The 22,366-nt window shown below is 44.9% G+C and overlaps 1 protein-coding gene across 1 annotated transcript in view; it reads left to right on the plus strand.

Moving 5' to 3' along the window:
• GDPD1 (glycerophosphodiester phosphodiesterase domain containing 1) overlaps nucleotides 1-22,366 on the plus strand; it is an 84,514-nt gene that overhangs the window by 18,921 nt on the left and 43,227 nt on the right. Inside the window, exon 2 of the mRNA XM_083172011.1 lies at nucleotides 6,677-6,719. Within this exon, the coding sequence (XP_083028137.1) occupies nucleotides 6,677-6,719 (43 nt within the window). The remainder of the gene's footprint in view (nucleotides 1-6,676; nucleotides 6,720-22,366) is intronic.

Here is a 22,366-nt window from a genome sequence, read left to right on the forward strand (position 1 = left end):
CCGATATATCGGATGTGATATCGTCCGATATATCGATGCGATTTCAAGCGATATTTGACCTGTTCATAACCCCACTATCCACTACGCATGGAGTTGATTTTATATAGTGTGGCGAGCGCAGTAATCCGCGCCCCCTCGCAGGGCTCACTACGCTTCGGGCTCGGTGACACGCTGCGCTCGCCACACTATATAAAATCAACTCCATGCGTAGTGGATAGTGGGGTTATGAGCAGGTCAAAAATCGCTTCGGGTCGCACCGACATCACATCTGATATATTGCCCGATATCGCATCCGATATATTGGGCGCCGTGAAACTACACAAGTACCGCAAAGTCTTACTGAGCCCTCTTCAACACAAATTTGTAAACTCGCTGCATTTAGCATATAGACATGTTGGGTGAGCAACTACTAATTTAGGGATTATTCCCCCATAATGTGTAGTCATACCATTATACGTGTAACTGTACCATGACTTTCTTTGCTCTAGGCTGCTCATATAAATGTACTGGTCACTTTTTTCCTGGTGGAACTTGAGCCGTGGCTCAATAGCCGACCGTAGAATATTAATTGCCATAAGAAGTAGAAGCTGAAGGGTATTTGTGACTTGTTCGTGTTTTCTCCTGTTTAATCAGCTGACATGACCTGCTTAGAGTTGCTGATTAATTATTTGCAACTTCTCCGTTTTTTTCAAGGACAAGTAATCTGGTACCTTGCTCAAGGAGACACATTAACCAAGGCATTCGATGCTCGTTGTCCGGATGACCGAAAGGTTCATGTTGCAAACACAGTGTTCTCTTTACAGCCAAATTATTGATGATGTCACTGAAACGCCTCCTTGCCGGGTGACACCAAATGATAAATAATTCAGCCATAGATGTTATCATCTCCATTTCCATACCAATTTTCTAATCTCTTAATCAGGCGCATAGAGACATGGGGGGAGAGTTATCAAACCTTCTAAAGAGAACAAGAGGACCAATCGGATTCTAGCTTTCTTTTGTTGTCGAATGTACTGGATAAATGAAAGTTAGCATCTGATTGGTTGCTATGGACATTTTACTATGGACCAGATGCACCAAGCTTCAAAAATGATAAAATGGGGAGTGATAAACAACCAACCAGTGAGCTCCTGCCTGTTATTTTTTAAACACAGTCTGTCACATGGCAGGTAGGAGCTGATTGGCTGGCTGTTTATCACTCTCCATTTTATCACTTTTGAAGGTACTTGTGTACTAGCACGGCGCCCACGATAATTAGTCACCAGATTTTTGATCGCATCGCATGCCATACACCCGATTGCATGCGATGCGATGCGATTTTGCCCCGTATACGATGTAAAATTGTATAAGCACCCTAATGGGTGCTTTTAAGCACCCTAATAGGTGCTTACAATGTTAAATGCACCCCTACGCCACCCCCCACTATAAACGTGAACCCGAGGGGCGGCGGTACGCGTCCTACGACCTTTTCATACCCCCACTATACACGTCGGCGTGGAGTTGATTTTATATAGTGTGGCGAGCGCAGCAAGCCACCGAGCCCGAAGCGTGGCGAGGGGACGCGTATACGTGTGAAGTTATGCGCGTGTCCTCGTGGGGCTCGCTGCGCTCGCCACGCTTCGGGCTCGGTGGCTCGCTGCGCTCGCCACACTTTATATAATCAACTCCACGCCGACGTGGATAGTGGGGGTATGAAAATGTCGTAGGACGTGTACCCCTGCTCCTCGCGGGCTCGCTGCGCTCGCCACGCTTCGGGTTCACGTTTATAGTGGGGGGTGGCGTGGGGGTGCATTTAACATTGTAATCACCCATTAGGGTGCATTTAACATTGTAAGCACCCTTTAGGGTGCTTATACAATTTTTAATCGCATCCCATCGCATTGTATGGCATTGTATGCCATATACAATGTCATACAATTTTAAAATTGTATGACATTGTACAACATCGCGCGATATCGCATCGCATACCATCGTATGCCTTATGGTATGCGATGCGATGGGCGCCGTGATAATACACAAGTACCCTTTTGAAGCTTAGTGCATCTGGCCCTATATCTTTATCCTCAGATTAAAGTGTGTTGGGCCTTATTCTGTTTCACTACTTCTGGCAAATTCCTTCTTAGATGGACAAAGCCATGTGCACTGCAGGTGGGGAATGTAACTTGTGCAGAGAGAGTTAGATTTGGGTGGGGTTTTACTTCAAACTGATACAGATAGGGCAGGCCTTATGCTTGCTGGCGAATCGCCAGCAGCATGCTGCTGGCGATCCGCCAGCAACACGGCGCGCCATCTGACTGAGACGCGCGTGCGTCCCCCACGCACGTGCGTCTCAGTATCCGGCCGGCGGGCGAGGCGGACGCAATACTGTCCGCCTCCCGCTCGAGGGGGGCTGGGGGGACCAGAGGAGGCTGTGGGGGGGTGCGGGCGCCCGGTGTGGGCACCGGGCGACCGTCGGAAGGGGACGGCAGCACCGTCGGAAGGGGACGCGCGCGCACCTCGTGCGCGCGCGTCCCCTTCCGACACACAGATGGCGCGGGAGCAGGGAATGGCGAATGGCGTCGCCATCGCCATTCCCTGCAAAGATGAGCCCGGCCCCATCTGTATCTATATTGCAGTGTAAAAATAAAGCAGTCAGTATTTTCCCTGCACAGAAACAAAATAACTCACCCAAATCTAATTCTCTCTGCACATGTTACATCTGCCCCTCTGCAGTGCACATGGTTTTGTCCATTTGAGAAGGAATTTGCCAGAAGGAGTGAACCAGAATAAGGCCCGTTAACAGGGACATTTTAACAGAGGAGAGGGCCCTTGTGCAGAAAACGGTGGGCCCCCTTCTTTTCATGGTGCAATAGGATGTGGCATTGTGCCAGAGTCTACTGTGCATGCGCAGGTCTTCGGAAACATGGCACAGCTGCAGCACCCAACATGGGACTCCGGAAAGGTAAGTAATTAAACATGGAAGGAGGGTGTGTGCACCACACACATTGCACCCATTATAGAAATGCCAATGTATTTTGGACTTTACTGACTAAATGCTGGTAAATACAGTCTATTGTTACCCGTAAAACTTTATATTGTTTTAAGTTTTTTTTTAGATGATATCACTTGACTGAACATTGCTAAGAACAATAACTAAGAACTCCACTGACAAGTACTTGTAGTGATCCCTCCTGTGTATCAGAGGACAGGAAATATACCTGCATGGAGATCCCTGGCCTCTTCTTTTAGCTAAATGGCAGTAACACACCTCTGTTTGGAGAAATGGATGCCGCCCCCATATAGCATGCTGTAGTGTGTAAGTTACACACCACTACATTCACACACCTGCAGAACCAGCCCTGCTCCTATGCAGAGTACTGATAATCCGATAAACAGCAAATCCAACTACATGTGAATAATCCCCACAGAGCATATTGGAATTAGCCCCAATGTACGCATGAGACGGGATACATATGATATCCCGGCAGCATCCCGATATGGAGTATCCCGACAGGGGCTCCGTTAGTAAGATAACCCTCTCCCCCTACTGTAAACCTCCCTTGCAGCAGCCTAACACTATCCCTTCCTCTCCACAGCCTGACACTAACCCCCCCCCCCCCCCCCCCAAAGCTAGAACCTAAACCTTACTGCCATAGCCCGCCACTTCAATCTAACCCCGCAGCCTAACCCTAAACCCCCCTTGTAAGTGCCTAACCGCGCAAGCAACTTTCCAGGAATGAAACTGAGTTGAAGCCGCTCACTACACATACGCAACTGAGAAAAAACTCCACGCCATCTAGCGGTAAACACACAAACCCACTGCGATTAGATACCACGCCGCTACAGAAAAAGTCTCCTTTTCATTTGGGCAAACCTTATATCTCCATATCTGTTACAGTCCCTCCCATTTAGCCCCTATTGGTTTCTATGGGGTTGGCAGAGCTGTAAGATTTACCAAACTTTTTTCCCACACAGCTAATGTCATCTCCAGATGGCGTTCGCCCGTTGTAGCCTATGAGTTACATCCATTTTTCAAAAATAAAACTACCGGGTGAGTGTCCCATTACATAAGTGAAGAGACTGCTGATGTGGTCACTTTACTCCAAGCACAACACAGAGACGCGTTCCTTGCAGACCTCTGTCTATTTATGTGAATATTGATACATCCAAGTGGCTCCTTATTTCTTATATGAGTACGGATAGCCAGTATGGTCGACTACCATGAAAATAAAAAATAAATACAGCAATTGTTGTACTTTCTTTATTTTCCTTTCTTTAGTATTTTCCAATATTTGGCAGTATATATGACTGAACTAACCGCCTAATAATGAGGCTGATACTGAGCTTTAATAGGCGACAGGTCACTGGAAAATACCGACACCTCTAACCCTGCATTGTGTAGTTACATTGTATAATTCTATTACATCTTTGCAGCAGATCCCCTTTGATTTAGCGTAATAATTCAGCCTTGATCTCCTGAAGCTTGGACAAAGTTGTCTGCATTCTTTTGCCGTTTACTAACAGCTTACACTCCTTAAACAAAGGCTGCTATTGTATATACAGTAATGGTTGCTATAGAGATTGGCAAAGTATGGCATTCTGGGATAATATATGAAGACTAATAACCTTTTATTAAATTCTTGAAATGGATGTTAGTTACACGGTAGTTCAGGTTATTGTAGTGAATGGCATCCTGATGTGAATAGTATTGCCAACCGTCAGAAAATCTACTGACGTTCAAGTTAAAAATTCCATAAGAGAAAGTTTTCTTCAGGACAAATCGCAGACCTTCCATTGCTACCATAGTGCACACAGATGTTTTATGCTGATTATTTGGTGATTGGTCAATCCCCCCTGTATTTTGTTACAGATTTTGTCTTGCCTCTACGGACACATTTTATTCTTGCCTGATAGAACGTTAGTAAAAAGTGCTACCTGTCAGGAAATTTTCTGAAAGCTTTCAAGTCTGTTTATAAAGGCATCTTTGAAATGTATTAGGTAGTTATGTAGTTTCCTAGTAATTGTTCCTTAGCGCAGCACTTGCACGTGTCTGCAGATTTCACACATTCAGTATGACTTTGTAGAATCCTCAGATGGCTCTGATTTACTGTGTTGTGCAACTTTTTTGCTATCTCATGTCAGAGCTGGAAAAGCCTGTGTGGGGGAATGTATAGCTGTAGGACACAGCTTGGTAGAGTCTTCTAGTATTCAAAGACAGGCAAACACATTATAATGGTTTCAACTGAAATGGTTTGCGTTTGCATGCTCAGATCTTAAATGTACAGTGAGCACAATAGTCCTTTGTACTTCATACTGTACTTCCTGAGCAGGTACTTACAGTTTGGCAGTTGTCACCAGCTTCACGTAATGGTATATATATAACTGTACCATATATTTCATAGAACTGTATGCCTTGCAGTTCATGCAGCTTAGCATCACATTGGCTGTGAACTGAGTGATTTGGGGGCTTGTTAGGACTTAGGATAAATATACACGGTTACTTTAAAAGAAATAGACACTGTCAACATGTTATGTAAACCAAAGTATTATTTGATAGTCAAAATGCTTAAGGTATGTACACATGGTTTGATTCTGTATGGGCACCTTTAGATTAAAGCCCCATACACATTAGGGGTTATTCTGGTTCACTCGCAAAGGCAAATTCCTTCTCAAATGAACAAAACCATGTGCACTGCAGGTGGGGCAGATGTAAGATGTGCAGAGAGAATTAGATTTGGGTGGGGTTTTACTTCAAAGTCAGATCTGCAGTGTAAAAAATAAAGCAGCCAGTATTTTTCCTGCACAGAAACAAAATAACTCACCCAAATGTAAATATCTCTGCACATGTTACATCTGCCCCCCTGCAGTGCACATGGTTTTGTCCATTTGAGAAGGAATTTGCCTTTGCGAGTGAACCAGAATAACCCCCATCGCCCGATCCAAATCAGACCTACAGTATAATACATATCCATGAACACAGTAATGTGATTGCTGCAACAATTGTCTTTGTGTTTGTTGCAAAGCAGGAACAATCTAATTGCCGTCATGTTCACAAATTCATACTTGAGAACTGCCTGTTTTTAATTGATGACATTTTTTTTTATGGTGTTTTATTTATAAATAAATATATATATATTGGCATTTATTCATCTCTTCCTTAATTCCTTTGTGTTAAAAGCAAAGCTTTGATATTAAGATTCACAAAAAATCATACTACGTGTGAATACTTTTTAAAACTAAGATAATAAAACATTTGTGATATTTTTTGCTACATTTAAGCTTCAAGGGGGTATTTAATCTGGGATTCCAACTGTCGGAACGCACCAACAGTCGGAATCTCGGGCCGTTTTCGCTCAGCTCGACTGAAACTCTACAGAACGCGTTGTCCCGTCTGTCGACTGTCAGAAAGAGGGCGTGTCGGCGAAAACAGATTGCCAAAAAACGTCATTGAATTCGTCAATCCACGGCTGTGTCCGGCAAAATAGATCCGACTTGTTTTAAAGTCGGATCTGTTTTGTTGGAAACTGCAGCATTAAATAAGCGAGTGCCGCTAATATCACAGGCGGAAATATTGGCTGGGATTGAATACCGCCCTCTGTCTGTTCTTTCTCCATTGCCAGAACTTACCGGTATATGAGTTTTGTATACATCACAAGTAGTGCACACAAGCATACATATGTATTTATCTCTTTTTAAGGTGCGGGAGAGAATCTAGAAAACACAATGACTGCTTTCAAACAGTGAGTATTTTATATATTCTGATTGGATTTATAGGGGGAAATTTACTAATATGGAACTGTTGAAAAAAGGTGTATTCGTAGGGAGAAATACACCTTTTTTTACGAATTTGTATTTTCGGGATTTTCTATCCCCAAAATACAACAATTCGTAGTCCTAGGGATGGAACATTCGTATTTGTATTTACAAATACGAATGTCTACACCATCGTTAGGATACGACAGAAATCACCATTCAAAAGAATGGTGGTTCCTGATTTACTAAGCAGCCGTATAGAAAATACGGCTGCTTTTGTCCACGAAAATACGGCAGAAAAATAGAACACCATTTTCCTGTCGTATTCTCGTTTTAGCCTGCACGGATCAGTCAGATCCGTGCAGGCTGCGGTATAAAAATAAAATAAATAAATTAAAAAACGGCGTGGGGTTCCCCCCACAGCCGAAACCAGCACCAGGCTGACAGAGCCTGGAGCCGGTAATTAAAAATCAGGGAACCCGACAAATAGGGGTTCCCTGATTTTTAACAACCAGCCCCAGGCTCCTGCTCTGGGGCTGGTTCCCAAAATACGGGGGACAAAATGACTAGGGGTCCCCCGTATTTTAAGAACCAGCCCCAGGCAAAACCAGCCAGCAGGGTAATGCCACAGCCGGGGGGAGACTTTTTATGCAAGTCCCCCCGGCCAAAGCATTCATCCCTACCGACTAGTCAGCCTGGCCAGGGGCTCTGGGGGAGTGGGGACCCCCCCAATAAAGGGGTCCCCCCCTCCAGGACTTACCTGACCAGGCTGAAGCCTGGTGGTGTCCCCGATGCCCCTGGGCGGTGGGCATCGGGCTGATTCAAGTGTAAAAAAAAGATTAAACTATTGTTTTTTACTGTGGCACTACAAGTGCCAGCAAGCCTCCCCAGCAAGCTGGGACTTGGAGAACCACAAGTCCCAGCCTGCTGGGCATTAAAGGGCCCGCTGGCACTTGTAGTTCCACAGTTAAAAAAATAGTACACAAAACACACTGACACAAATTTTAAATAAAAGTTTAATACACACATCACACACACACTGATACTTACCTATCTTGATCCCGTCGGTAGGTCGCTGGCTCCGGTGTCGGCGGCTCCGGGGTCGGCATCCTGTCTGAAGAAAATCCATGGTGGACCTGTGGAAGGAAATCCTACTCACCAGGTCCTCCATGGATGGTCTTGTGTCTTCTGTCTTCTTTTCCAGGGCTTATTTCTTTATCTTCTTTCTTCTTCTTTACGCTGCCGGGCTCCGGGACTTTCAGAGCTTCAGAGATGTTTCCTCCTCGACGTCTGGACTAAGAATGAATTCTGGCCAATCAGGAGCCAGTAAAGTCGGCTCCTGATTGGCTAGAACTCATTCTTAGTCCAGACGTTGAGGAGGAAACATCTCTGAAGCTCTGAAAATCCCGGGAGCCCGGCAGCGTAAAGAAGAAGAAAGAAGATAAAGAAATAAGCCCTGGAAAAGAAGACAGAAGACACAAGACCATCCATGGAGGACCTGGTGAGTAGGATTTCCTTCCACAGGTCCACCATGGATTTTCTTCAGACAGGACGCCGACCCCGGAGCCGCCGACATCGGAGCCAGCGACCTACCGACGGGATCAAGATAGGTAAGTATCAGTGTGTGTGTGATGTGTGTATTAAACTTTTATTTAAAATTTGTGTCAGTGTGTTTTGTGTACTATTTTTTTAACTGTGGAACTACAAGTGCCAGCGGGCCCTTTAATGCCCAGCAGGCTGGGACTTGTGGTTCTCCAAGTCCCAGCTTGCTGGGGAGGCTTGCTGGCACTTGTAGTGCCACAGTAAAAAACAATAGTTTAATCTTTTTTTTACACTTGAATCAGCCCGATGCCCACCGCCCAGGGGCATCGGGGACACCACCAGGCTTCAGCCTGGTCAGGTAAGTCCTGGAGGGGGGGCCTTTATTGAGGGGGTCCCCACTCCCCCAACGCCCCTGGCCAGGCTGACTGGTCAGAGGGCTGAATGCTTTGGCCGGGGGGACTTGTATAAAAAGTCTCCCCCCGGCTGTGGCATTACCCTGCTGGCTGGTTTTGCCTGGGGCTGGTTCTTAAAATACGGGGGACCCCTAGTCATTTTGTCCCCCGTATTTTGGGAACCAGCCCCAGAACAGGAGCCTGGGGCTGGTTGTTAAAAATCAGGGAACCCCTATTTGTCGGGTTCCCTGATTTTTAATTACCGGCCCCGGCTCTGTCAGCCTGGTGCTGGTTACAGCTGTGGGGGGACCCCACGCCGTTTTTTTTTAATATTTATTTATTTTTCTATTTTTTTTTTTACACCTTGCAGCCTGCATGGATCTGAGTGATCCGTGCAGACTGCCAGAAAAATTCGTATTAGCGGCCGTATATACGGCCACTAATACGAATGGTTACACCATCGGAGGGTTACAAAGCAGTCGTATATCACTGCTTTGTACATTCCCCTCCGGAACACGACTTTGCATCCGGCTGAAACAGTCGTATGCAGTCGTAGGGGAAATACTAATACGAAAAACTAGGTTTTTCATATTAGTAAATTTCCCCCATAATGTTTTTTTTTTTTTTTTTGCCATATATAAATGTAGGAGTCACTCCCAAATACTACACTCACGTAGACGAAATAGACCTGATTCTTCATTGCATTCAAAACCAAATGCGGACTCAACAAGCAATTGTTATCAAACTGCACAATCACCCAGTTATCAGCTGCAACGTAGAACAGCTAAGATCAATTGTACACCAGGGTTGCCAACTCTCCCGGGATGGCCGGGAGGATCCCGAAAATTGGGTCCCCCTCCCGACCCCCCGGAAAGGGGGGCAACCCTTCCGGATTCCGGCTGTCCCCTCCCCCCCTCATGTACCTGGTGGTGGCGGAGGCTTTAAATTGCCGCGATCCATAGGAGCCAATTTCAGTACTCAAAAGATACCTTTATAGGAGTCATTCAAGTGTTTTTTATGTGAGTACGGTACGTCCATTTAAAACCATCTGGTGGAGGGAATTATCGCTAATATCACAAATGGATGGCGCCCCAGGCGGGGTTTGGTGGACTCGCAAGGCAACCAGAATAACCCCTATAGACTCTACATTTCCTTGGACTCACATTGAATATAAGGCATACTGGATTTGTATGCAGTTCATATAGCTGTGCAATTTAATTAAACCTCTCAATTGGTACCAGAGCTGCAAAATTCCACATTATCTAAGATGAACTGACAGTTTCTGTGTAATAACCTGTAGCAGCCATTGTGTTCCAGTTGTCTGTTCAGCTGTATCTTCCGATCAGGTGACAAGTAGAGGACATTACATCATACAATTGAAGAATTTATTGACACCCACGAGGCTGGTGACCTGTGCACACAAAGTCCCTGACATGATCCCTTTATGATTCTGCCTGCTCATAGGAAGCTGGGTTATGCCTGGCACTGACTGTTTACTTCTCAAGTAATATTACAATATTGGGCGGTATTCAATGAGGCTGATTCTCCAGGTTTTTATGGCGATTTTGTGCTGTAAGGCGAATTTCTGACTAAAACGGTGAATCACCCTATTCAATGACCAGATGGCGAATACATTTCAAGGTTTTTTTCGCCATGATTCACCGAGAAGCAATCGCTATCTTTTTATGGTGAAGTGGAATGTGAACTTTTAAAATGAAGTGTTTTGTTTTTTACAATTGGTGTCAAAAAATCTGGAATTTTATTCTGAGGAGGGGCATGCTATTTTTATTCATGTGCTGTAAGCACATGAATATATATTTAATTTAAAATATATATTAGGGCGGAGTGAAAAAACTGAAATTGAGAAATTCAAAATCGGCTAGTGTGGGAAAGTTGTGACTTGACCTGAATAAGAAACGTGCAAAAGCTTTTTAATCTGAGTCAACATCTTCTGTTCTGGCAAGAGACCTGAAGTTTCACTTTTTAGGTGAAAATAATGAAACCTATGAAGATGCTCCGATCTAGTTATAATTATGTCAGGATGTCTTAGAGTGGTTCATTAATATACTTTAGCATAGTAAAAGAGAGTACGAGCTTGTCCTAGTGCAAAGTGACTGACTTTGGTGGGAGAAAAAATCCCTAATAATTTACCCATTTTCATGGTCACAATTGTGAATATTGTGTGTTTTCTCCTGAACGTGTTTATAATAGAAGAAGCACAAATACTCTAAATGGAAGTTCGGTGACACTATGAAATATAACACTGCATAATAGCCCTTAATCAGACCTGATTCCAGTACAAATTTGTTCTCAAAATGGGCAAAACAAATGCTGCATTGCAGGTGGGGCAGATGTAACGTGCTGAGAGAGTTAAATTTGGGTGGGGTGTGTTGAAACTGAAATCTAAATTACAGTGTAAAAATAATGCAGCAGGTATTTACCCTGCACAGAAACAAAATAACTCACACAAATCTAAAGGTGGCCATACATCTACAGATCGATTGTCAGATCTGGCTGGTTGGAACAAATACCTGGTAATATCTGAATGACAGTTTTTGGCAGTTTTCCAGCATTTCAAAGCAAAGTGCTCTCATCCATTACCAGTATTTTGTTCCAAACAGACAGATCGGACAATAAATCTGTAGATGTATGGCCACATTATCTCCCTCTGCACATGTTACATCTGCCCCACCTGCAGCTGCATTACAGCATATAATTATGCCAAAGATAAGCCAATATATTAACAGTTAAATACATTAAAGTGCATTATGCTGTAATAAGTATTGCTGATCAATCCTGCCTAGCAGGGCCGTCTTTTTGTATGGGCTTAATGGGCACTTGCCCAGGGGCCCCAGGCGTATGATAGCTGAGGATACCCTTTTTCCAGGGATACCAGAATTTTGAAAATTGGCCCTGGGGCACTGCAGATATCCAACTTCAAAGCAGCAGTCCACATCCGACCTGTTAATTACAATTTCCAGTCATATTTCTCAGGTGCTCTCTGACACTAGCGGCTTATCTCTATCATGCCCAGAACCAGAATATCAGCCTTCCAGCAGCCGGTCCCTGCTCCAGCTCCAAACGCCTGGTGTAGTTTTATATTTTTGTCAATGGATTGCTCTGGCTCCTGATCTCTTATACCCAAGTTCCCAGCACCTCCGGAAATTTGGGACTCTAGGTTTTTATCCTAGGCTAAGAAATCTATTTCCAGATAATGGCGATATCTGCAGTCAAACAAGCTGCCCTTCCACCGGAAAATGACGAATATTAAGCCCACTCCATTATTCAACCGTCCCCTGTGTATAAAACACCCCCTTCCTCCCTGGAAGTCATTTACAAGGGACCCTTCATACAGCTCAGTGCCCCCTTCCACACGTTAGTGTTCACCCTCCCACCACCTGTGCAGTAAAGGAGTAATTAGCAGAAGTTACTGCTCCAGGGCCCTTATTCTGATCGGTGCGGATATTCCCGCTTGCGTACGGGCCGCCGATGTTTATCGTCTGCGCATGTGCAGAGGTCACTCTGCGCATGTGCAGGCGATTTCGCCGCATGGATTCTTTATACGCCGCACAGGGGGCGTAGAGGGGCGTGAGGGGCTACTTATCCTCATTACCCTATGCATACGCCCCGCGTTTCATGGGCGTATGCATGGTAATGAGGCCGTGACGCGTGGGTACGGGGCGGGCATCTGACATCGCCGGATGTCAGCTGCCCGCCCCCATACAAGATTTCACACGGACAAGTGTCCGTGTGGTCTTGTGTTGCGGGACCTGGTGGAGCGTGCGGCCCTGCATTCGATGTTCGGCGACCATCGAATGCAGGGGCTGCTCCCACCATGGAGGAGGCGTATCCCCGTCCACATTCATGCGGACCGCCACATATCCGCATACGGACGGAGGTGGCGATCCGTATGGAAGGCGGGGATTCGCCAAGACGGACATCACCGCATATTTCTGATCGGGCCGCACCGATCAGAATAAGGGCCCAGGTCCTACATGTTGAATGGAAGATAGAGCACCCCCTGCCACCCGTGGGACATCAAAGCTGCTGCTGATACCACCCCCCACCCCTAGGAGGGGAGAATGGGTAAGGGCCCCAGTGCATTGCTTTGCCCAGGTGCCCACACTGCTGTTAAGACGGCCCTGCTACCTAGAAATGAACACAGTGATTGGCATATATGTACTGCTGGACACCACTCATAGAATGATTAACCTGTTATTTTTTGAATCAATGTTCTTGTTTTTTTTCCCCTAAACATTAGATGTATTTGTTTATTTATTTATTTACTTACAGTTTCTTATATAGCTCAGCAGATTCCGTTACAGTGTCTTATATAGCGCAGCAGATTCCGTTACAGTGTCTTATATAGCTCAGCAGATTCAATTGCGCTTTACAATAGTAGACAGTGATAAAACAAACTGGGTAATGACAGACAGACAGACTTGGGGGTTAGAGGGCCCTGCTGCAAGCTTACAATTTATTACAGCATAATACACTTCAACGTATTTAACTGTTAATATATTGGCTTATCTTTGGCATAATTATATGCTGTAATGCCGCCCAATCATGTTCCCAGTATAGGGGATGCAACACTGTTTTTCTGTCAATAAACAGAAGTGATATGTAAAATGATACATTAGACAGTTTACACTTACTTGTAATACTTATTGTAACAGTTAATGTTCTTCAATAACAGACTGCAACAGTTATTTCTTATTTATATACACAGGATTGTCTATCTTTGTATATGCACTGCAAAGAGAGCAGCATAAATCCAATTTCATGTATTTCAGTGACACTGTGTGAAATATAACACTGCATAGTGGCCCTTAATCAGACCTGATCGCAGTGCAAATTTGTTCTCAAAATGGGCAAAATAATGCTGTACTGCAGGTGGGGCAGATGTAACATGTGCAGAGAGATTTAAGGTGGCCATACATCTACAGATTTATTGTCCGGTCTGTCTGGTTGGAACAAAATCCTGGTAAAAGATGAGAGCAAATGACAGTTGACCATTTGCTTTGAAATGCTGAAAAACTGTCATTCAGATATTACCAGGTGTTTGTTCCAAGCGGCCCAATCTGACAATCGATCTGTAGATGTATGGACACCTTTAGATTTGTGTGAGTTATTTTTTTTTTCTGTGCAGGGTAAATACCGGATGCATTATTTTTACACTGTAATTTAGATTTCAGTTTCAACACACCCGACCCAAATTTAGCTCTCTCAGCACATTACATCTGCCCCACCTGCAATGCAGCATTTGTTTTGCCCATTTTGAGAACAAATTTGTACTGCGATCAGGTCTGATTAAGGGCTATTATGCAGTGTTATATTTCACACAGTGTCACTGAAATTCCATTTAGAGTATTTGTGCTTCTTCTATTATAAACACGTTCAGGAGACAACACACAATATTCACAATTGTGACCATGAAAATGGGTCAATTATTAGGGATTTTTTCTCCCACCAAAGTCATTCACTTTGCACTAGGACAATCTCGTACTCTCTTTTACTATGCTAAAGTATATTAATGATCCACTCTAAGACATCCTGACATAATTATAACTAGATCGGAGCATCTTCATAGTTTTCGTCATTTTCACCAAAAAAGTGAAACTTCAGGTCTCTTGCCAGAACAGAAGATGTTGACTCAGATCAAAAAGCTTTTGCACATTTCTTATTCAGTTCAAGTCACAACTTTCCCACACTAGCCGATTTTGAATTTCTCAATTTCAGTTTTTTCACTCCGCCCTAATATATATATATATATTTTTTATTTTATTTTTTTACACAGAGCAGCCAGCAGGGGGCCGGAGCCGAGCCGCTCATTAGATATTTATATATTCACTTCACCCGATCATTACATATTCATGATCGGGTGTAGTGAATATACGCGGTCCCCTGCTGGCACCCCCGGGGGGCAGCCTGTGCTGCCTGGCACCCGGGGAGCCCACCTCCCCCCCACAAACGTTCTGGGGCAGGCAGGGAGACTTCCATCTCCCTGCCTGCCACCGTCCTCAGGCTCCCTGCGGCGTTCGCCGCAGGAGCTCAAATTTGCCGGTCAGGGGCAGCGAGCCCCTGACTCGTTGAATACAGGAGCCGGCGAGGCTCCGGAACGCGGCGACCAGTGGCGAATGTGCAGCGAATCCTAAACAACCCTCCAGGACTCCGGGTGACTGGACAGCCTCCCCTGCGGCGCTGCCACTGCCCGGCTTGCATCATTCAACCCACAGCGAGCCGCGCGCAGTCAATTACCGATAGCAATCCAGCAGTGATGTCCCTGTGTCCTCATACAGCGGTGGCCATTTTCTTGTGGTTTGTACTCCACTCTTAAACTCCCCCGTGGCTGTAGCCAAAGTGTATTTTCTGTCTGTGGCAGAGTGGGAGGAGCTGTGTTACCAGGGAAATGTTCCTTCCTTGTGTGCTGTGCAAGTGTGCATGGCAGGCGGGAGATAGAGCACTGCAACTGGCACCATGTAACCCCAGGTATTATACTCACAGCATAGTAGCGATTGCTGGGTGTGTGCCATAAGTGCACTTACAGGGGAGCTGCTGTTCTACTCACAGAGGCTGTAGTAGCAGGTGTGTGCTATGACCATAACCCCCCACATCCAACCCATCTTCAGTGTGGCCCCCTCCCCCCGCCCTTCCTAGTTGGCTGCAACACTGTTCTGTCCCACTGCACTCTGCATCTTCTTCAACACCCACACTGAACCACCCTTTCACACCCAGCGGCATTGTTCTGTCCCCATTCCCACCATGTGGCAATGTCTGTCCCCACAGGGCTCTCACAGGGTGGCATCAACCCTAAACCCTCCACTGTATAGCTAATGCTAGCAAGGTCCCCGTGGGTGGCATTATGTTTAATGGGCAATTATGTTTAATAGCCAATATCGTAGCTCCGCCCTCTTACTGAATTAGGTTCCGCCGACTTGCTTGATGTGGGGGGAGGTGGCAACCCTAGCAATATTCCATCTTCAATAGAACTCCCAATTTATTAGATTTGTCCTATTGTGTTTCTACTAAGCAGGTCTGATGAACAGTCAGTAACTATCTGTCTCATTAGCTGGGCTTACACTATACAATGTCTGACCAGTGCCCAATTTCCCATTAGGCACGTGAGGCACGTGCCTAGGGACGGCACATGTTTGGGGGCGGCACTTGGATGCATGTGATAGTACTGTCGGCCTGAAATGAACCAGTAACTGCAAAATATCCACTGCACTGTACTATATTCCATCTTATATAGAATGTAAATGGATAGGACATGCAGATACTGCCCCTGTAACCTGTCCTACTTAGGAAATATGTATACATAATAAAAGAAAATGTTACAGTTGTTGGCTTTTTTATTATTATATTAAATTGGCAATCATTAAATGAGGGCTTATAACTAATCAATAAAAATAATACAATTAGGCAGGGGGGCGGCCATTAATGTTGTGCCTACGGGCGCCCTCACCCCTAAATCTGACAGACAGACAGACAGACAGACAGACAGACAGTGTCAGACTGGGACATAAAGGGCCCACCAGGGAAATGCAATCACAGAGGCCCACTTAAGGTACATACACACTGTACAATTTTATTGACCAATTTTGTAGAAAGACATTTCCCTTGAACTCAATGTCCTGGACGAAAGATGTTGACAAAAGATATTGATGACAGACAAAAGACGAAAGATCTAGCTACAGTTTATAGGCTCTTTTTGGAATATATCCAAATTACTCTGAATGCACAGTTCACGAACAACCTTGATGAACAACTGGCGGGTATACGCATCATCATTCGTCCTCCGTCGCAGTCACACTGAAAGATATTTTGACCAATTTAGTTCAGAATGGCCGTAATGAATGAAATTGGTCAAAAAAATTGTACAGTGTGTATGCACCTTAAGGGGCATGGTGATTTGATGGAAGGGTTGTGGCCACCTGACCAGAGAGGTGTAACTAGTCATTATAGCATAATAGTTAAAGAAAACAATGGACCTAATTCAGATTAGATCAGAAGCGGGTGGACCTTCCATCTGGGTGGTGGGCGGTGCTTATCTGCTCGCTAGGCAGAGAATATAAACTGCCTAGCCAGCAGGATTGAATTAGGCCCAATATTCCAGACAGACGGTATGGGGGCATAGATTGACCTATGGACGAATGGGAGGAGGCATAGGTGGACAACTGGACAGATATAAACAGTCACGTGAGTATATAGGTGTATATACGGACACAGCGACAGGGGCATGGGCAGACAGACCGAGCACCAAATGGGGCATAGAACTACAATAGGATTGACGGGAGGGGGCATAGATGGATGGAGCACCATATGGGGCCTAGATTTAATAGATACGTTCGGCTGTTTTTAGTTGTGTTTTATATACAACAAACCTACGTTCCATTGTAATTTTGTATTATCTATACACTCATCCTGTGACCATTCTTACATGGGACTATATATTTCTCCTGATTTGATATCCTCTATATTTCCTGATGTCCCTATGGAACTTTGTATGTCACACTGTATGTTTGTTGTTTTACCTCAATAAACACTGATTGCGTAGAAAAAAAAAAAAGAGGTAATGGGCCTGACTAAGAGGTGGAGCCTAATTGCATCACTGCTGTGTATTCGCACGTAGCGGATCTGAGAAGCTATGGAAATGTCGCAGCCGTAGACATTGTCGTTCTTTACACTACGATATCATCCCAAGACCATCCCAGCACTGTACAGTGTGACTGACACATGCACATGTAGCAAAAACATTAACATATAAAGTAAACATTTGTGGTACTTTGAGATGTTTGCCCGATTTTATATTATGTGGGCCTGATTCAGGTTTGTAAGTAAAGCAAAAAATAAAAAATAAAGTTTTTTTGTGTCTGGAACAAACCATGTCACCATCCAGGGGGAGCAAATCCATTTTTTTTTTCTGTGCAGGATAAATACTGTCTTCTTTTGCATGTAGCAAATTTTATACTGATTTATTTGTAAACTGCAAGATTTCAGTTGGAACTCCTTTCACATCTGTATCTCTCTGCACATGGGGCCCTATTCAGAGCTGATCACTGTTGTGTGAATTAGCAGGGGCCAGCGAACAGGTAGACGCCACCCCACTATAGCAAAATTCCACCTTGCAAATGTATGTGCTCGCTGTACGAATAGATGTGTATGGTTTTGCAACCGAGTGAATATGTCAAAATCCATTTAGTTAGATGCTCAACATCGAATGATTCCCCACTGGTCACCACTCATCGCAAGCTCAGAGTAGCCAGGGTGGCTGCAATGAATACAGACTGACATCACATACCCACCCTTAATCCGCTTGGGCACACCTATGTTTCCTTAGGCACGCCTTGCGCTTTTCTGTCGCGTACTCCCACTGAACGTCCGGTTTCCACCACCAGATGCCGGCTTTCTGTCAATCACCTTAATAAAGGTCAGCGAAGGAAAAAAGTACCCGGACATCACCGCTAAAAGGCGTCACACACACACATTGCGGTCTATATGCATGCGCAGTATATAGATTATCGGTCGCTGTGCACAGCAGCGATCAGGTCTGAATTGAGCCCATGGTACAGCTGTCTCACCTGCAGTAAAACATGGTTTTTCCCAGTTACTTGCGTTTTTGCTTGACTTACAAACATGCATCGGGCTTATCGTTCATACAAATAAATGACATAGTGCGCCTCTGGGGACTGATAGGACGGCTATGAGCCCTAGTTGGGAATCACTTATTTCTATGTTAAGGGGCCTGTTTAACAGCTGCAGAAAAGTTAGTTACTAGTGGTTCTTCCTATAGTCATGGGCAGATTTATTAAGCTCGGTGAAGTGATAAAGTGTCTAGTTTTTATCACCGGCCAATCAGCTCAGGTTTGTAAAATGACAGGTAGGTGCTGATTGGCCGGTTATAAAAACCAGATACTTTATCACTTTACTGAGCTTAATAAATCTACCCCTCAGTGATTTCTCCAATGTGAGCCACAAGCACTGCAGGGCATCACTTTACCTGTGCAGTACTATGGCAACAGTTACTTGATTCAGTTTAGCAACCATTAAAGTCCCCAACATTTCTCTTACTGGAATGGCGGCGGTACGCGTCCTACGACCTTTTCATACCCCCACTATCCACGTCGGCGTGGAGTTGAGAATAGAAAGTGTGGCGAGCGCAGCGAGCCACCGAGCCCGAAGCGTGGCGAGCGGACGCGGATACCTGTGAAGCCTGCGAGGGGACGCGTATAGCTGTGAAGGTATCCGCGTCCGCTCGCCACGCTTCGGACTCGGTGGCTCGCTGCGCTCGCCACACTTTCTATTCTCAACTCCGCGCCGACGTGGATAGTGGGGGTATGAAAAGGTCGTAGGACGCGTACCGCCGCCCCTCGCGGGCTCGCTGCGCTCGCCACGCTTCGGGTTGACGTTGATAGTGGGGGTGGTGCACTATGAAAAATGTCATTTGGGGGCATTTCACAACTTTAATACACATTTCAATGCATTTTGATGCATTTCAGTGCAAAATCGGGTGCCATCGCATCGCATCGCATGCGATTTGATCGTATGCGATGCGATTTTTTAGCATACGATCTGCATACGATGCAGGTCGTGGGAGCCGTGATACTCCACAAGTACCGCATCATACACCAAATATTCTCCATCCATCTTGTTCCCCACATACTGCTGTCTTTCAGTCTGTGTATTACCAAGCAACCAGCAGAAGTACCCGGCGTTGCCCGAATTTAAATATTCAAGTTATTGAGTTATCAATGAGGAAGCAACTGTCAAAATTTTCTAAATAAATAGCAGCTTATCAGTTCTGCCCAGGGTAATATATATATATTTTTTTTGGAGGGGGGGGGGGGGGGTAGAATATCTTTATCTCTATGTTCTTTTTCCAAGGCCTGATACATCTCCCCCTTTGCCTGTACGCGATCAGTGCTTCTATCTTTTGTACCAGACGCTCTCTGACACACTCTCGCTTGTCTCTAGTGCTGTCATTTGGTTAAGGTATATTAGGTTGACAGTCAAAAGGTCGACCACTATTGACATGAGTTTTTCATGTTTTATTTTTGTTTGTCTATGTCAGAGCCGGGCCTTAGGCATAGACAAACTAGGCAATTGCCTAGGACATTTGGAATGCCTAGGGGTATCAGCAGCTTCTGCTGATTAAAATGATATGCAGCATGCCTATATTATGTGTGTGAGTGAGGCTGTATCTGCATATGAAATAGTGTATTCATGGAAATCACTGTAACATAGCATTCCGTATGCAGGTACAGCCACAGTCGCACACAGAATATAGGCATGCCGCATATCATTTTAATCATTGGAAGCTCCTTGTGTGTGCTGGTCATAACAATGCAAATATGACGAATTTTCAGCAAAAAAAGGCACCCAACGTTAGCAGAACTGGCCAGGAGCTGCATGGCCTTTTGAGGCAAGATGTATGAGGAAACATCCAAGCAGAGGCAGAGGTCACAGTGTTAGCGGCTGTGCGAGTGCTGTCTGCGGGTGGGTTGGTTGTGCAATAGTGTTCAGCATATGGGTAAGGGGCATTATGTGTGTCATGTATAAATGCATTAATAATGTGCGACATATGTGTGTCATGTGTATAAGGGTATTAATAATGTGCATCATATGTGTAAGGGGCATTATGTGTGTCATTATGTGTATGAAGGGCATTAATAAAGGTTGGCATAATGTGTAAGGGGCATTATGGTTATGAGGACATTAATAATGTGTGTCATGTGTAAGGGGCATTACTGTGTGGTATTATCAGGGGTGCCTAGAGAAAGGGGTAGGGGGTACAAATTACCCAGGCCAAAGTCTGATGGAAGGCCCCAGTGGGGGCCCCGGGACCCCTTCCCTTAAGTGGCAGCAGCAGCTGCAGCTCTTCTCCTCTGCCCAGCACACACTGCTTTGTGCTGGGTTGCAGTGTGGCCATGGAGGTGCTTAAAATACAATATTTTCTTAGTATTTTTTTCTAAGGGTATAATGTGAGGAGTAATGTACATAAGGTAAAGTGGTACTACTGTGTGATGTAACGTGAATAAGGGACACCATCGCATGATATAATGTGAATAAAGTTGCACTACTGTGTGGCATAATTGGGGGTACTATTGTGTGGCCATGCCCCTTCCCAGCAAGAACACACCCCTGTTTGGGCTGCGCACCAAATGTGTGCACTGTTTCTATTTCAAATATTGCGGGTAGGAGCACCAAAATAATGACTGCTATGATGAGGGTTGATGGTATTGGGAAAGGGGAGCAGGGTTAGTGGCGGTGCTAGGGGGCACCAGCCAAAATTTTGCCTAGGGCATCATTTAGGCTCTGGTCTATGTCGACACAGGTTGACATGCATGCCATACCGCATTCCCTCGCATGGCTCCGTGCACCCGCCATGCTTTTGGTACGGTGCCTCACACCCGGCACACTATTATAGTCCTAACTATATGCATTTGTGGATGGTAAATATGGCCAATTTTTTTTTTTTAATCATGAAAAAATCATGTCAACACTTTTTTCCTGTCGTCCTTTTGTTTGTGTCGACTTTTTTGACCAGGTCGACCTAATGTATGTTGACATTTTGACTGTCGACCAATAGTTGTCGACCTTTTGACTGCCGACCTAAACACTGTAGACCTAATGATTGGATACCGAAAAATTCTTGACCGTGCTACACTAACATCAGAACAGTCACATGGTGGGACAATCCAGTGAGAACGCCGGACCTATGTCCGCTCCTGCTCGGTCATAATAGCAGTGTGAGCCAGGGGGCTGCTGCAATTTCCTTCCAATGAGCAGAGGAGACTTTTTCACTGTTAACAGATTTCTTCAGTTTTAGGGGTCTTGTTTTGTAATATTGGGGCAGATGTATTAAGCCTTAACAAGAGATAAATGCCAGGGTGATAAGGAGAGATAAACATCCAGCCAATCAGCTCCTTACTGACTCTTTTCAAACACAGACTGTAACATGACAGTTAGCAGGTGATTGGCTGGATGCAGAGGCGTACCTAGATATTCGTAGGCCCCATAGCAAAAGTTTGTATGGGCCCCCTATTTAGCAACTGATGGTGATAAATCTATGTAAAACATATTACTTAGATGGCAAAGGTGGGCCCCTTTCAGCTTTGGGCCCCATAGCAGCTGCACCCCTTGCACCTATGGTAGTTACGCCCTTGGCTGGATGTTTATCTCTCTTTATCACCCTTGTATTTATTTCTTGTTAAAGCTTAATACATCTGCCCCTTTGGTACTTACCAGGGGTGAGGATTGCAATGCTAAACGCTGAGGAAGTCCCTATTCCTATGCATAAAATAGCAAACTCATATTTTGGGGGTTAAGCTTGCTATCTCAGAGACTGAGAATGTGGCCCTGCTTGACTGTCACATCAGATTAATAGGAAGAAGTCTAATGTTACTCTATAGCAGCCAATCAGAGGGCAGCGTCTTCCCGGTGCTGCAGGCTATCTTATTCCCAGCGTTACTGATTGCATTTCTCCATCTCTCATCAAGTTTATGGTAATGAAAGAGCAGACGGAGCCTTAGGAAAGATACAATTACAGATATTTTGTAAGAAAAATAGTCCCTGGATGCTTAACAGCATACATTTTCTTCCTCAGTAGACGAACAGTCCTTTAATAGGAAATATCTGTACTTGTATATCCTCCTACAAATTAGCCTGTCATATTTACTGTAGCATGAGGCAACGCCACG

The sequence above is a fragment of the Crinia signifera genome, chromosome 2 (assembly GCF_055691185.1).
Source record: "Crinia signifera chromosome 2, ASM5569118v1, whole genome shotgun sequence".
NCBI lineage: Eukaryota > Metazoa > Chordata > Amphibia > Anura > Myobatrachidae > Crinia > Crinia signifera.